General features: G+C 43.1%; 1 protein-coding gene across 5 annotated transcripts in view; it reads right to left on the reverse strand.

Annotated features, from left to right (window-relative positions):
• Positions 1-13348, reverse strand: part of UNC80 (unc-80 homolog, NALCN channel complex subunit) — a 133601-nt gene that overhangs the window by 98303 nt on the left and 21950 nt on the right. For 4 of the 5 annotated variants that reach the window (XM_074872615.1, XM_074872614.1, XM_074872616.1 and 1 more), the window contains exons 9-16: positions 11324-11458; positions 10473-10695; positions 8868-9008; positions 5677-5945; positions 4672-5040; positions 3732-3878; positions 1626-1773; positions 93-241 (exon numbers count right to left, since the gene is read on the reverse strand). In XM_074872615.1, the coding sequence (XP_074728716.1) occupies positions 93-241; positions 1626-1773; positions 3732-3878; positions 4672-5040; positions 5677-5945; positions 8868-9008; positions 10473-10695; positions 11324-11458 (1581 nt within the window). The remainder of the gene's footprint in view (positions 1-92; positions 242-1625; positions 1774-3731; positions 3879-4671; positions 5041-5676; positions 5946-8867; positions 9009-10472; positions 10696-11323; positions 11459-13348) is intronic. The other variant, XM_074872617.1, reaches the window with a different exon arrangement.

Genomic DNA, 13348 nt, shown 5'->3' on the forward strand with positions numbered 1-13348 from the left:
TTGGCTAAACTGAATTAATTCCTCACTGTAAAGCCTCACTGGTGACACCCAAGTGAAAAGGTAACTTTGTTAACATGGAATCAAGCGCTTACCAGGTTTTCTGGGCTGTGCAGCTCATGTGTAGTGGAAGCACAGCGAGTGATCAACGACTTGAACATGGCACTCACAATAATACCTTCTACACTCTGGGCTGTAGACTTGTTGTCCACTGTGGTGAAGTTATTCCCAAATCCAGCCTTGTCTGTGAAATTCAAGTAAAAGCAAGCCCCCTTGTTAGGAATAGTTTAAAAACCAATGGCTTAAAGATGCACGTAAAGGGATTCAGATACATAAGACAAAGGCAAGTCCCTACCTAAGATCCTATGCTCAGTTCTCACAATCCCACACCACAAAAATAAAGCAGAAGGGAAGGATAAAATAAATAAGAAGAATGAAATATTCCCAGAAATAGTTGTAGTATGAAACAGGACTTGAAAAGCTCAGGACCACTCGGTCTTCCTTTTATCCACATCTCTCATTTAGAGAGGTACAGAATAAGTCATAAATTTTGAACAATATCTCCAGCTTTTCTATTTACTGTTCTAAAGGACAAGAGATGTTTGATCAAACTGAAAAGTGACAACACCCATGAAAAGAAAATCTTCTGAACTACAGGAGTGCTGCTCTTGCAAGGTGCACAAGGAGACCAAGCTCTCAGAAAGAGTCAAAAAAGAAATTACACATGTATATGAATAGCAAGAAACATCTTCATTTCATTAGGTGAGAGAAAAGACTTCCAAAAGCTGCATGAGCTGCCATGCTTCAAAGCATAAGCCAGTCAATAATTGATGAATACTTAGGAAACTTCCTATGGGCATCTTCTTCACAAAAGCCTACTATATAATGTTTTTTGATGCTTTCTCTGAAATGCCTGGGATCAGAGGTAGGCTAATAGACTCATGAGACTCCTCAAGTGCTCCAGAGGAGCTACTCCTACTCTGTAAACAGTTATTTTTAACTGTTGTTGCATGCAGTGACCAAGCATAACTGTTTGGTTATTCTAATAGCACCTGGAATAATTTTCCTACCGTATAAAAGAAAAACAAAATGTACATATATATACATAGACACACATGCACACACGCTTGTAACCGCAGGCATGTGCATCTGTGTGTTCATGTTCTTGGTTATTCAATCTGTTCTTGCTATTTACTGCCTCACCTGAGGCACCACAGCGGGTTTTAATGCTCAATTATATCTCCATTCAGAATAAACCCTGGATTAAACAGGCCACTCCAGCTGGCGCCTGGTCATGTCATGAAGCAGAAAACTTCCTGCCTGAGGCTTAGTTGAATGAAAATATTTTCTTTCAAGAGCTATGAACAACAGGTAGGATGAATCAAAAGAGAGGCCTTCAATTTCAGGTGCACTGGGTGATACAAGATCACTACGTGAGATCACTGGGTGGTCAAATCAGAAGAGATCCAACTCCCCTGACCCGCACTGGCTGAGAACACGCTCTGTATATTCCGAGGATAGTATTTACCAATTTTTTTCTTTTTTTTAAAGGAAAAGGGCGTGGCTTCTTTCTGACAATACAGTTTAGGAATAGTCAATTGAGAGTTTCTGATGCCAGCCATACTTACTGTCAGTGACTGGCTCCATGCAGAATCCCAGTAAAGCATGCAGGAAATCCACCACATTATTGAGAGAATCCCTGTTCACATAATCCCTCATGGTCTGCCGGAACTGCATCTTATCCAGTTTGTACAGCTTTGTGAGGCAGTTCTGAGCCTGCAACGATATCCATCAAATCACATCACATCAAAGTACGTGTTTGACTTTTGCTAATAGGAGCAGAGTATTTTTTTTGCTCTTGCTCAGTCAGTGCTCTGCTGTGCTCTCTAAAGTAACCTCCCCTAGGAGCCAGAAGGTTCAGGTCCTGTAACAGAAGACCGGTTCGCCTCTGAAGCCAACGAGAAATTCAGCACAAGGAGACAGTGCACCAGTATGGGTGCCACTGTTTGGAGGTGGTGGTGAAGTCACTGCCAGCCATGTCTCGAGGCCTCTCCTCCTCTCCCCAACCCCAGGGTAAAATCTCAACTGAATATGAATGAAGTAGGTATGTACCACCTCAGTCAAGGCTTATTGCCTTGGTGAAACAGGTTCTTAGCCTCAGGATTCTGATTTTCAGCCTCTGGCTCAGACCCAACCCATTTGATGCACCTGTACCCAGTGTCCAATTTATATCATGCAAAACATTAGCTTTTTATTTAAAAGCTATTAATTGTCAACTTCTTATTACAAAAGTATCTATCATACCAGGACCCCATGCAGGCTGGTTAGAGAATCTGAAATATCAGCTCTACAGGAAACATGAATTCTCCTGCTATCTACAGTAGGGTGCTTCACTTTCCAGTAAACTCAGACGTGTGATTGTCCATGCAGTCAACACAAATGGTGCATGCAAAGCAGTTTGGCCAGACAAACACACAGAAAATGCAGCAGACTTTGACGTGTAGGAAAATCTCTTCCCATAAAGACCTCAATTCAATGAATCTGGTAAGAACCTTGGCTCCAAGAGACCTACTCATTTATGCTTAATGTTATGCATAGGCCTAAATGTTTTGCTGGCTCAGCTCCAACACAACATAAAAGCCTAACTGACATTTTGATGAATATGGTCTATGTTCAACCAGTGCTCTGTGCAGAACCTTTCTACTGTTACCACTGGGACTCTCTCACCCCATCTTGTCCCACTGTGTCCAGAACTAATGTTACTGCTGCAGTCTCCTCAGTACCTGGCAGCCTAGCTAGCAGAAGAACACTGCATGATACAGAGGCAGCCAATCCATCTCTGAGCCATCTAGCTCAGATCTCAGAACCAAATTATAGCTCTGTTGGCATAGTTCAGGCTAACCAAAGCCATGGAGAAGCACCTAGCTCCCACCCACACTGTGAATGGACACAGTGTAAATACTCATTACAGTCATCAGAAATGCTCCCTGCTGCAAGCACATAAGGCAAGGAGGAGGCCTGTGCTGGAGAAAGCCTTTGAAAGGCTCCCATTTGACATGGCATTGGACTGATCTCAGGGGGTCAAACTCTTCTGGATGAAGTCAGATGTCTGGGCTACACCCAGGGCACTTTCCACTGCTTCAGTTTGGGCAGAACCAAAAATGTAAGGAATCAACAGTGACCATTCACCCTGCCTTCCAATAGGGCATGAGTCTTCTACTTCCTTGCAGCACACTAACTTGCCTGCAAGCACAGTGCACGCCAACTATCAGGAGCTGATGGAGCAGCCCAGCAGCAACCAGTCATAACCACCATTAGGAAAGGTGGACATAACTACACGTTAGACTTCTGGATTCAGATATGCAACCCAAGATAGCTGCATCTCTTGTAAACAGCGTACTCTGTTGGGGTACCGTCAGTGTGAAAAATTACTTACACCAGCTCACACAGGGGATTTGCTCCCATGTATTTGTTCCTTCCCAGACAACCCATCCACTGGGGTGGTCAGAAGCACCCTGGGCCTCAGGTGCACTCTTAACAAGCCCCAGGGGTGGAAGGTAACATGATAGCTGAAAATCTGCTATAGCTGGGCTGCAACACAGTCTGTGAGCTGGGGCAAAGAGCAACACATTTATTGCCAATACAGAGAAAGCTACAGAGGGGGCAGACAGCAATCTCAGCAGCTGATGTTAAAAGTACAAGGGGGACGCTTTAATGAGCTTTAATTCTCTTACATTCTCCCGGAATACCTGGTGTCTCAGGCGATCTCCAGAGAGCCCTCGGTGTCCTTCTCCACAACCATAGGCACAACCCAGGGACTTCACAATTTTGATCAGCATTGTGAGTGCCAGCCTATGGGTGCTGACAGATGGGCCTTCATCCTGAGGGTCACAGAGGGAAAGACAGTGTGAAAACCTGGCACAACCACTGGCATTTTGTTAGCATTTTACTTTTAACAAATCGCTGTCCATTTCTCCTCTCAGAGACTCCATTACTGAGGTTACTCTTGAAATGTTTACTCCAATTATTTTTCAGGTTTAGGGACCAGCCCCACCCCATTTCAGCTCCCCTCAAAAAGTCATGATACAAATGTGAAGCCCCCTACATGCTGCTATGAATACCATTCAGCACTTAATTCAAAAAATTCTGCCTGAAAAACAGAGAGCTAGCTTGCTTGAACAGAAAAAGAAGCATCTTTTTAAAATGTCTTAAGCATTATGCTACTATGAATTGCAACTCTGGAGGTCAGCAACAGCATCTCTTGGCCAATTCTCAGAGCAATACTGAAAAATTTATGGTTTCTGGCCATCAAAGAAAACAAACAGTGCTCACACACTGGATTCTGTTTTTCTTTATAAATTATGAATAACAAACCTGAAAAAAATCATTGTGATTGAGGGCTTCAGGCACTTTGACAAGATATTGAAAATAGCCATGCAAAGCTCACAAACTCTGCTTTTGGCAGCTGCTTTGCTGGAGTAGTTAAGGTGCTTTAATTCCCAATCATGTTTCTTCAGTGGAACCCCAAGTGAGCACCAGAGCAAAACAGATAATGACAACATTGTGGTGCAAAAAAGGAGGGAAAACAGAAGGGCAATTGCATACACATGCATACTCAATCTTAATAGATCTTACAGTACATTCAGGAATGGTATAAGGGGAAGCAAGACAAACCTTTTCTTGTTTTTTGTCATTCTTCTCATACGGCCCTCCTCCTCCTCCACCACCTCCATCACTTCCACCTCCACCTCCTCCACCACTTCCACCACCTCCTTCTTCTCCTCCATCTCCAGCTCCACTAAGTGGGGGAGGCCCAAATCCACAAGCTGAACCAGCAGAAGCAGCCCCTTTGAGCTGGAAGGATCCTTCACTTGGTCTCTTTTCAGGGGCCTCATTTTCTTTGTTCTCACTCTTCCTCCGAACCTTCTCTACACAGGGCACCACACCAAGCTGAAGTAAGCACTCCACAATGTTCAGTGCCACATCGCAAATCCGGGAACTGATGTCATGGTTCAGGACCAAGTAAACAGCCTTCAGGACCACCTGGGAGATTCAAACATCATATTTAAAGTCAGACTTATTTTCTCTCCTTGAACTATGTAGTGCCTGGAAATTCCAGTCACAGACCAGAGACTCATTACAGCAGGCACAGTACAAACTCAGAATGAAGTACACACAACCCTCAACCCCAAGAGCCTACAATCTAGGTGTAAGACAAGAAACCACAGGCTGGGCACAGTCAGGCAGAAAAGGAAACCATGAGATGATATCTGTGAGTCTGAGAGCACTGCTTCAGTGCACCAGGAGCTCTCAAGTCATTAAGGGGAATGCAGAAAAGGTGAGTTTTAATGTGCTGTTAGAAGAAAGGTGCTATTCAGTTTTATACTATTTTATAGGGAAGTTGGTGCATGCCCCAGGAACACAGCTATTAAATAATATCACTTAAGATTTGATGTGTGCATTCCACATGCACATGCACTCCTTGCAAGGAGTAACAGGAGTTGCAGTATCTCAGAGGAGACACTTATGATATGCACAAATTTATCTGACTGACCTTTATGTACTGCTGAGAGAAGTCATATAAAGAGGTGGAGGAAAAGCCCATCAAAACCCTGATCTCAATGGTACAGCTATATTGACAGAAGAGGGACCTGGCTTTCCTCATTCCTTGCCAATTACCGAGAGATCCAGCATGCCGTTCTTGTGGACAAAGTTGTTGGTTCCATCAATGTGGTCCGTATCCTCCAAGCAACTGTAATTGATGCAGGAGTCTGTCAGGCTCCGCGGGAGGTTGGCACATGCAAGCGGCTCATGGGGCATCTCAGGGATGGGCACCTGGTTGCAAAGCTTCCTCATGTGCTCACTGAAGAAATCGGCGTAGCCCACATTGAACGAGGCCAGGGTAGTGTTGAAGGTTGCCACAGTGATGGTGGAGATCTGGGACCGCACTGCAGGGAGGAAAATGGCTACCTGTAAATTTCCATCTCTGAGGCTCTGCTGGTTTACACGAAGGGAGCAGCTTGTAATGCCAAAAGACAAGACAGGTTCCTAATTCCTATCATGGGTACAGGGATGAAAGCATAGATTCACTTCTTCCTTTAAGCCATTATAAATTAGAACAACCCCAAGCTTGCTCTAGCAGTGCAGTTCTATGGCAGCTTAAGTTGATCTCAGCCAACTGAGCAGTTAAGTAGATCAGGGACCTCAGCCAGCCTAAATCTAATCCAAAAGGGGGATTAGATTTTGGCTAGTTTTGCTCCCTGTATTGGTGCAGCATCTGGTCTTAAAAGCAGCACTGCGCCTGCAAGGGAAAGAGGAAGAACTGTGCAGCTGGATGCAGGAGTGAAGGTAGGGTAACAGCAGCACCAACTTGGAACAGCTTTCTAAGTCACGCCAATTCCAAATATTTTATCACACCAGTTGAAAAAAATGGAGCAGTGTGTTCCTAACAATACCTGTGACAGTCTAAACCATCTCCAAAATGCAAAGCTGACTGATGAGAAAGGCAATGTGGTGTCTAAATTCACAGTGCTCAGAGAAGGGACCTAATGACATAGACAAGCTTAAGTTTAAATTGCGTCACTCAGGTAGTGACAGCATTTTGGCTACACAGGCCAATTTTTATCAAGCATCCACCATGGTTTTACAACTCATGCTAAACTCCAGGCCACAACGTTAGTAATTTCCCACACTTAGTGCTGTGTATGTAGGTTTATACACCCTGTAATGTAGAATGTCCCACAGCATAGATTGGACCACCTTCTGCCAGACAGTACAGTAACAGGGCTATGGAATAACAAAGAACCTCTACCTAAGGCTATTTAATGTGTTCTAATGAATAAAATAACATATATTTAATAAGAATCTTCAACCACTGACTGGTTACATTTATGCAAATAACAAATTGCCAGAGTGGTGACTACATTTTCTCATAGCCTGTGCAACCCTGTCAGCACTGAACTAGCACAATTTATTAGGAGAAATGTTCTAAGGCTGATAGCAGTACCTTGAACTAGGCTACAATTTGGCCAATGATCAGGACAGGAATTAGCTGCCTGTAACCAGAGGATTACTTGCTGGCAAGTGTGACTTTTTAATGGCATTCACTGAAATTTGCATGGTGTAAGATAACAATAAAGACGGAATTAGGAAATTTTGTTCCTGAGCTACCAAGTTTGATGATTATCCAAGGGTAGCTATTTTTTGTTTCACTAAGGTTATGCTTTGTTTTGAAATGGGTAACAAAAATCCATACCCAAATCCTACATAAAGGAACTTTCCTCATGTTGAATCTTCATTTTATTATCACTGATAGGGCTGACTGCTGGATGGGACTCACAGAGGCAGAGAAGGACTAAGGACTCTTCATTTACATCCATGCATGCCTGCAGCATGTGCCCATGTGCCTGTGACTCCTCTTGAGCAGCTACCTAGGATATAACGAATTTTTCATCTTTGCTTTTCAGTGTGTCAGCCAGCAGAAATGACTTCATTAGCAAATGTCTCCTGGCCAGGGAAAGTGGACAACAGATGGGAAATTATGAATGATCGGTATGCTTGGATATAGTTGGTCACATAAAACAAAAGAAATATGTAATATTTTTACTTATCCTCTAACTACAGAATGGATCATTCAAAGTCATAGACTACCACTAGAAATACTATGATTTGTCCTATTATTCATATAGTTGCTGCACAATTGTACCTGGGGTACAAGTAGAAAAACAAGTATTGCATATGGCTACCTTTTAGAAAATATTTGGCTAGGAAGCTGGTGTAGTGAGTAGAATTACTGTCCTGTAGAATAAATGCAGGTCAGGAAGACAGACTCCCATCAAATTGATCCAGGAGAAGACCTTTGCCCAGGAGACACAGAGCAGACATGGAGACGTGCCCACGCTGGATTAGAGCTGACGCAAATCCATCCTCTCTCAGACTATTTAGATTTGCTGTGCTAAAAGCTCATGGATCTTTGAGAGCTCCAAAGCTACAGCACATATTATGTGAGTGTCTCTGTAGCCTCCTAGGTATGCTGCCTGGCAGCTTGTGCAGAGACAGACTGTGCCCTGCTCCTTGGGGTGTGTGATAGCCTGTTCCCCCATCAAGGTTTAAGGTTGCGCTTGCCACAAGTGCAGCCCAATCTCTATGACCAGGTTTTGCCAGTAGCACAACACGTGAGGGAGAAAACAAAATCACTGTGTTTAGGCAGTAGGAGCAGTGCCAGCAAAGTGCTCTGGTGCGGACAGCTCTGCTGACAGAAGAGAACTTTCCTCTGCTTGGCTAATGTTGTTTGACAAAGGTGGTGTTGCCCTGCCAACAGAAAGACTCTTCCTTCTGGAGCAGACTTCATCCCACCAGGAGTTCTCCCATCTCTCCCATCGTGGCCACACTGACATTGCTATTTCTGCAGAGGCCTCCAACACAGATGGGCCCTGAGGAAACTTTGACTAAATTTCAAAGCCAGGCTTCTACTTGTAACCAGGAGGATTAAGAAAAAAATGTGATTCTCAGCACAATCCAGCAGCTGGGGGCCGCGAAGGGGCATTAAATACCACAAAATTCCCCATGAAACCACTAAAGCTAGCAATACCAAGTTTCTGCCCAAACTTCTGTGCTGTGTTGTGGTAAGGCAGAAAAACCCCAGCCCCTGCCTTCTCCCTGCTGATGGGTGCCAATTTTTTTGACAAATTGCACCAGATTAACATGAAAGGTTTGGTACATTTATCAACAAAGAACAAAAAAACCCTCAAGAGGTGCGAAAAATAAAAGGAAGAAACAATTAGCAATACACACGGAAACAGTAACACTTCCTCAGCTTCTTGGAGTTGATATTTCAGTGAAACGTTTCTTTCCTGATGTGTTCGATTTACCTTCTTTGACTGTATTCTCTCCATGGCTGTTTGAGTGGTCCGGCAGATCAGAGACCAGCGTGTGATGAGAGTGTGAATGCCTAGCGCTCAGGCTCTCCATCTCCGTTGCTGTGTCAGAGCTCCCCCGCCTGGTAAACTTTCCTAGGGCGAAGACAAGAAGTGGGTATTTAGTTTACTCATCTGAGAGGTGCTTGGAGGCAAGAGACAGCAGCTGAGGTTAGCAGTTGAAGGATTTGAGTCCACAAAAGTGAAGGCCTTCCAGGGCCCTGTGAAGCAGAACTAAACATTATAGTGGGATATCTCTCAGGGGTTCATCACATAAAGATTGAATGTCCAAATGCTCTGCAAGGCTCTTCCCCATAGCACATACAGATTTAGCTGACGCCCACATTGTCACCCACCAGCAGCTTCAGGAAAATAAGATTGGTCAGCACTGAAAGACTCCACCCTTTGAGGCAGGTTATAGGAATTTGGTTTCTTCTCCCCTTGTCCAAAAGAAATAGGTATATTAGGATGGGGAGTTCTAAAGCAAAGGAAATCTTCAGGAATACAATAAAATACAAATCAAAAGAACCTACTGAAAGAGGGGGACTGTCTCTGAAGTAGGCAGGTTCTGTTGACCATCGGATCTGAAATACATTATTTCACTGAGATATCAGAAAGAACTGTAGGTTAAACCAGGACAAGAATATGGAGCCCCTGAGATCAAAATTTAACAAACATCTTGAGCTACTGAAGATATGGGAAGGAGGATTTGTATACTAAGTTTACTGTTCTTGTACAAATCTGTAGGTGCTTGTATATTAACCACTGTCAAAACACATATGAATCTTTAGGAATTCACTTGGCTCATTGTTCTGTGTCCCAAAGAGGGACATGTTTACAATGGAGAGCTTAACCAAAATGATGCCATCTAAGCCAGTGAAAATGAGAAGGCTCTGGCATGGCCTTAGGAAATCATTTTGCTGCCTATCATTTCCAAGAAAGGATGCCAGGATGGAAATCTATGACACTAGGAATAAGTTTGTGAAACAGAAACAATGCCTAGACACTGTTCAGTGAACTTGAAAGCTTGAAGGAGCCAATATTTAGATTTAAACACTGTATCTTTGCGATGTCAAGACAGTGTAAGACTCACTGTCTGAGACAATACCCTATTTATTTTGTATGCAACATTCACTTGAGGAAGACTGAATATTTTCTGCCATGCTCCTAATAAGCATATTGCTGCCTCCAGAGATTTCTCTTTAAAAGAAGAGGATGCAACTGTTCCTTGAGTCTATTTTAAGCTGCAGTTGTGCAATGTTTGCTACCACTCAGGGAAAGTGTATTCAAGTGGTATAGACATCACTACAGGTTGCTACAGTAGCTATTATTCCAGTAAAGATGGTAGTTTTCAGAGAAAAAGTAAACTAAAGCATAAGTCATTCAAGGTCTGCTGTCAGCACAGTTGCCACTTCTACAATCAGGAGTGTAGCGCTGCAAACAGAGCCAAGGACATAAGGTGACAATAGGATGGATGAAGAAATAAAGAGCTTCTGTTGTTCTCTGCATGTTCAGGACAGGAATGACACAGAACCTGGGGCTGATATAACAACATCTCACCTAATATGGTGGTTTGCCATCCTCCTCTCTCAATGCCACGCCGGTCCTCTCCAATTCCAGAGAAACTGCCAAAGGAGAAAGTGCTGCGAGTGGGCGAGACATCCAAATGATCCTCATGGAGGAGGAAGGGCACCCCCATCCTTCGTTGCCGCTTCTTCCCAGTATGGTGGAAAGGAATTGACCCTTTGCGCTCACGCTCCCTGTCCTCTTTGCGGCTCTTAAACTGCAAGAGGAAGAGGAGCAGATATGAGAGCAGGTTGAGCCTCTGAGGCATGACAAATTACCATTTGAGGAAAAAAGATAACACAGATGTGTGGCCCAAGTATAACCTTCCATTCTGAGCTTTGTATCTTGGCCTTTTACCCTGATAGCAACTATCTGCACTCTAGGACTTAAAGGAACTCAGTCTTGCCCCAGGGTGGGATGGATGCCCTTGTATAATTTTATGACATTCTCAGACCATCAGCTAGATCCGTAGAATTCACAAAACTCTTCTAAGTATCTCGGGTGGTTGCAACCCCAGAGCTTCATGAGGCAAAAACATTGGAAGAACTCACTGAATTAGCTGGAACTACAGTGACCACCAGCACTTTAAAAATCAGCACTGTTTGAGTACCCTCCCCTCACGCAGTTTCAGCAGGACAGTTATTTGAATAAAGATTTCAGTATTGTGCTTGGAATGTGCATATAAAAAGGTATGTAATAACACGCAGAATCCTTTCCAATGAAAAGAAATGTCAGTCTCACATATGGCATGAATATATAGTCCAAGCAGACCTTCAGCTGCTATTTAGCAGGACACTGAGGTGCTGAATCATAGGTAAATTAAAGTACAATTTTCTTCCACTCACCTTTTTGAAGATGTTCATTCCCAGGTCTGTGGAGAGATCTGGAACTGCTGGTCTACGCAGGTTGGTCAGTGAAACTTTGGAAAATGCTTCTGTGCTTAGTGATTTTTCTTCCTCATTACATTTCATTGTAAGATCCTGCAGCTCCCAAAAGAAAACAATAAGCACAGGGAGAAATAGAGGATAATGAGCTTAAAAAAAAAGAGCTACTTTCAAGAACTGTCATAGGAGCACTGTAGAGGAAAAGGACCTTCAATTCATTACACAAAACACTATTCACACATTTAAAGAAAAACAAATGAACAAACAAACAAAAATTAGAAACTCTCAGAATTATTGACCTTGCCTAAGATTTCTGTCACCACAGAAAAGTGCTGCCACAGAAAGCCTCAGGCGTTGCTGTCAGTGTGATCTAGTGGCACGGAAGACCATGTTCTACTCTACTCTGATTCTGATCCCAGGTATGACTCCGGGTAGATGATGATCTCCTTGAGGCCTTGGTTTACATCTATAAGCAATCACAATGGCTACCCTTTTGGAAGCATTTTATTTAAGATCTAAGAGAATATGCCCTTAATAACATATGCCTTTAAACATGTATTTGGAACTGAAGTGCAATAAGCAGCACTGTCCCTTCAAGAGACTTGATTTGTAAAAAAATTATTTACTCACTAAAGAAACCTAAAGACTTCTACAGCAGTAAGCATCCTTCACTTGTAATAACAGTACTCCAAGATCTGTCCATCATAGTTCTCATCATAGTTCATATTTGTGAAAGCCCCTATAGCTATAGCACAGAATGTCCCACGACAGTGAAAACCTTGAGACTAATTTAACTGTATTTTCGGTAGAGGGCACTCTACTCCCCTTCTGCTCTGAGCAAAACGCACTACAGCTGCCTACTGTAAAGAAAGGCTTTGCTACAAAAGGTGGCATAAGCTCAGCTCCTGGCCATCTGTTCTCATTAAAGATCTGACGCCACTTTTCATTACATGTTTGTGCAGCTGACCTGACCAAATTCCCTCAGGATAATTTTCTTCTGCCTAAATATCAGCTTGTTTCCAGTGGAGATGTTCTTTTTCCTTGCTCTCCCATCAAAAAGGTTCTGTTAAACAACTGTGTCATGCTAAAATACCTTTTTACTTTCAGTATAGAGATAGCCATATACCAGCGATAGATGAAGCAACTCCTGTGGTATAGGAGGTTTAGATTCTGCCTAGCCAGACTGCATATTCAGAGCTAGCCAGCTCTGCAATACACAAGTTTGTGGTTTTATGCATATGAAGGTCCAGCAGAAGCCAGGGACAGTCTGTGCAGCTGAAGTCTTAAGCACCAGTTACAGTGTTTGCAGTACTGGGCTACTGGGGACTACACATTCTTCAGAGACTTTTCAGACTAATCAAAGACTACCCTTGAATCCTTCCTATCAATTTTATCACCACAACAATGAAGGAGACACACAACAGAAAAATTCTTCTTCACAGTTGTTTTCAGTCAAGGTCTGCTCTTCAGCCTTTTTGTATATATGACTAGAGATTCAGGGAAGGAGTCATATGTAAAATCCAATAGACAGCAAATCAGGATTCAACCCTAGGTGCTCTCAACAGCGAGGCCAGCAAGTACTCCATATGGCTTGGTTCTTGGCTTTTACAGCTCTCTGGCCTCTTCTGGCTGGAACCCATCGTAAGAATTTATTTCACATTCATTATCTTTGTCCATTAGTTACTAAATCAGTGTTTTATTAGGCGGCTTATGGTCACCAAAAGGACAGAGTAAGGATCAGGGCCTACTGTGATACAAGCCATACAAACACACAGAAGGACACAGTCCCAGTTCTGAAATCTGCTTGGGGTAGGTATCAAGCAAACAACACTAGGAAAGCAAATTGCAGAATCACCTTAAATCTACACGATGATGTATTTTAATGAATCGAGCCTGCACTCCTGTTGAAGACTGATTAAAAATGTGGCTACTCTGTGCAGTAGACTTTGTGGCAATTACGATAGCGTAAGATGAATAAGAAAGCAA

Source organism: Strix uralensis, chromosome 6 (assembly GCF_047716275.1).
Source record: "Strix uralensis isolate ZFMK-TIS-50842 chromosome 6, bStrUra1, whole genome shotgun sequence".
In the NCBI taxonomy this organism is placed as follows: domain Eukaryota; kingdom Metazoa; phylum Chordata; class Aves; order Strigiformes; family Strigidae; genus Strix; species Strix uralensis.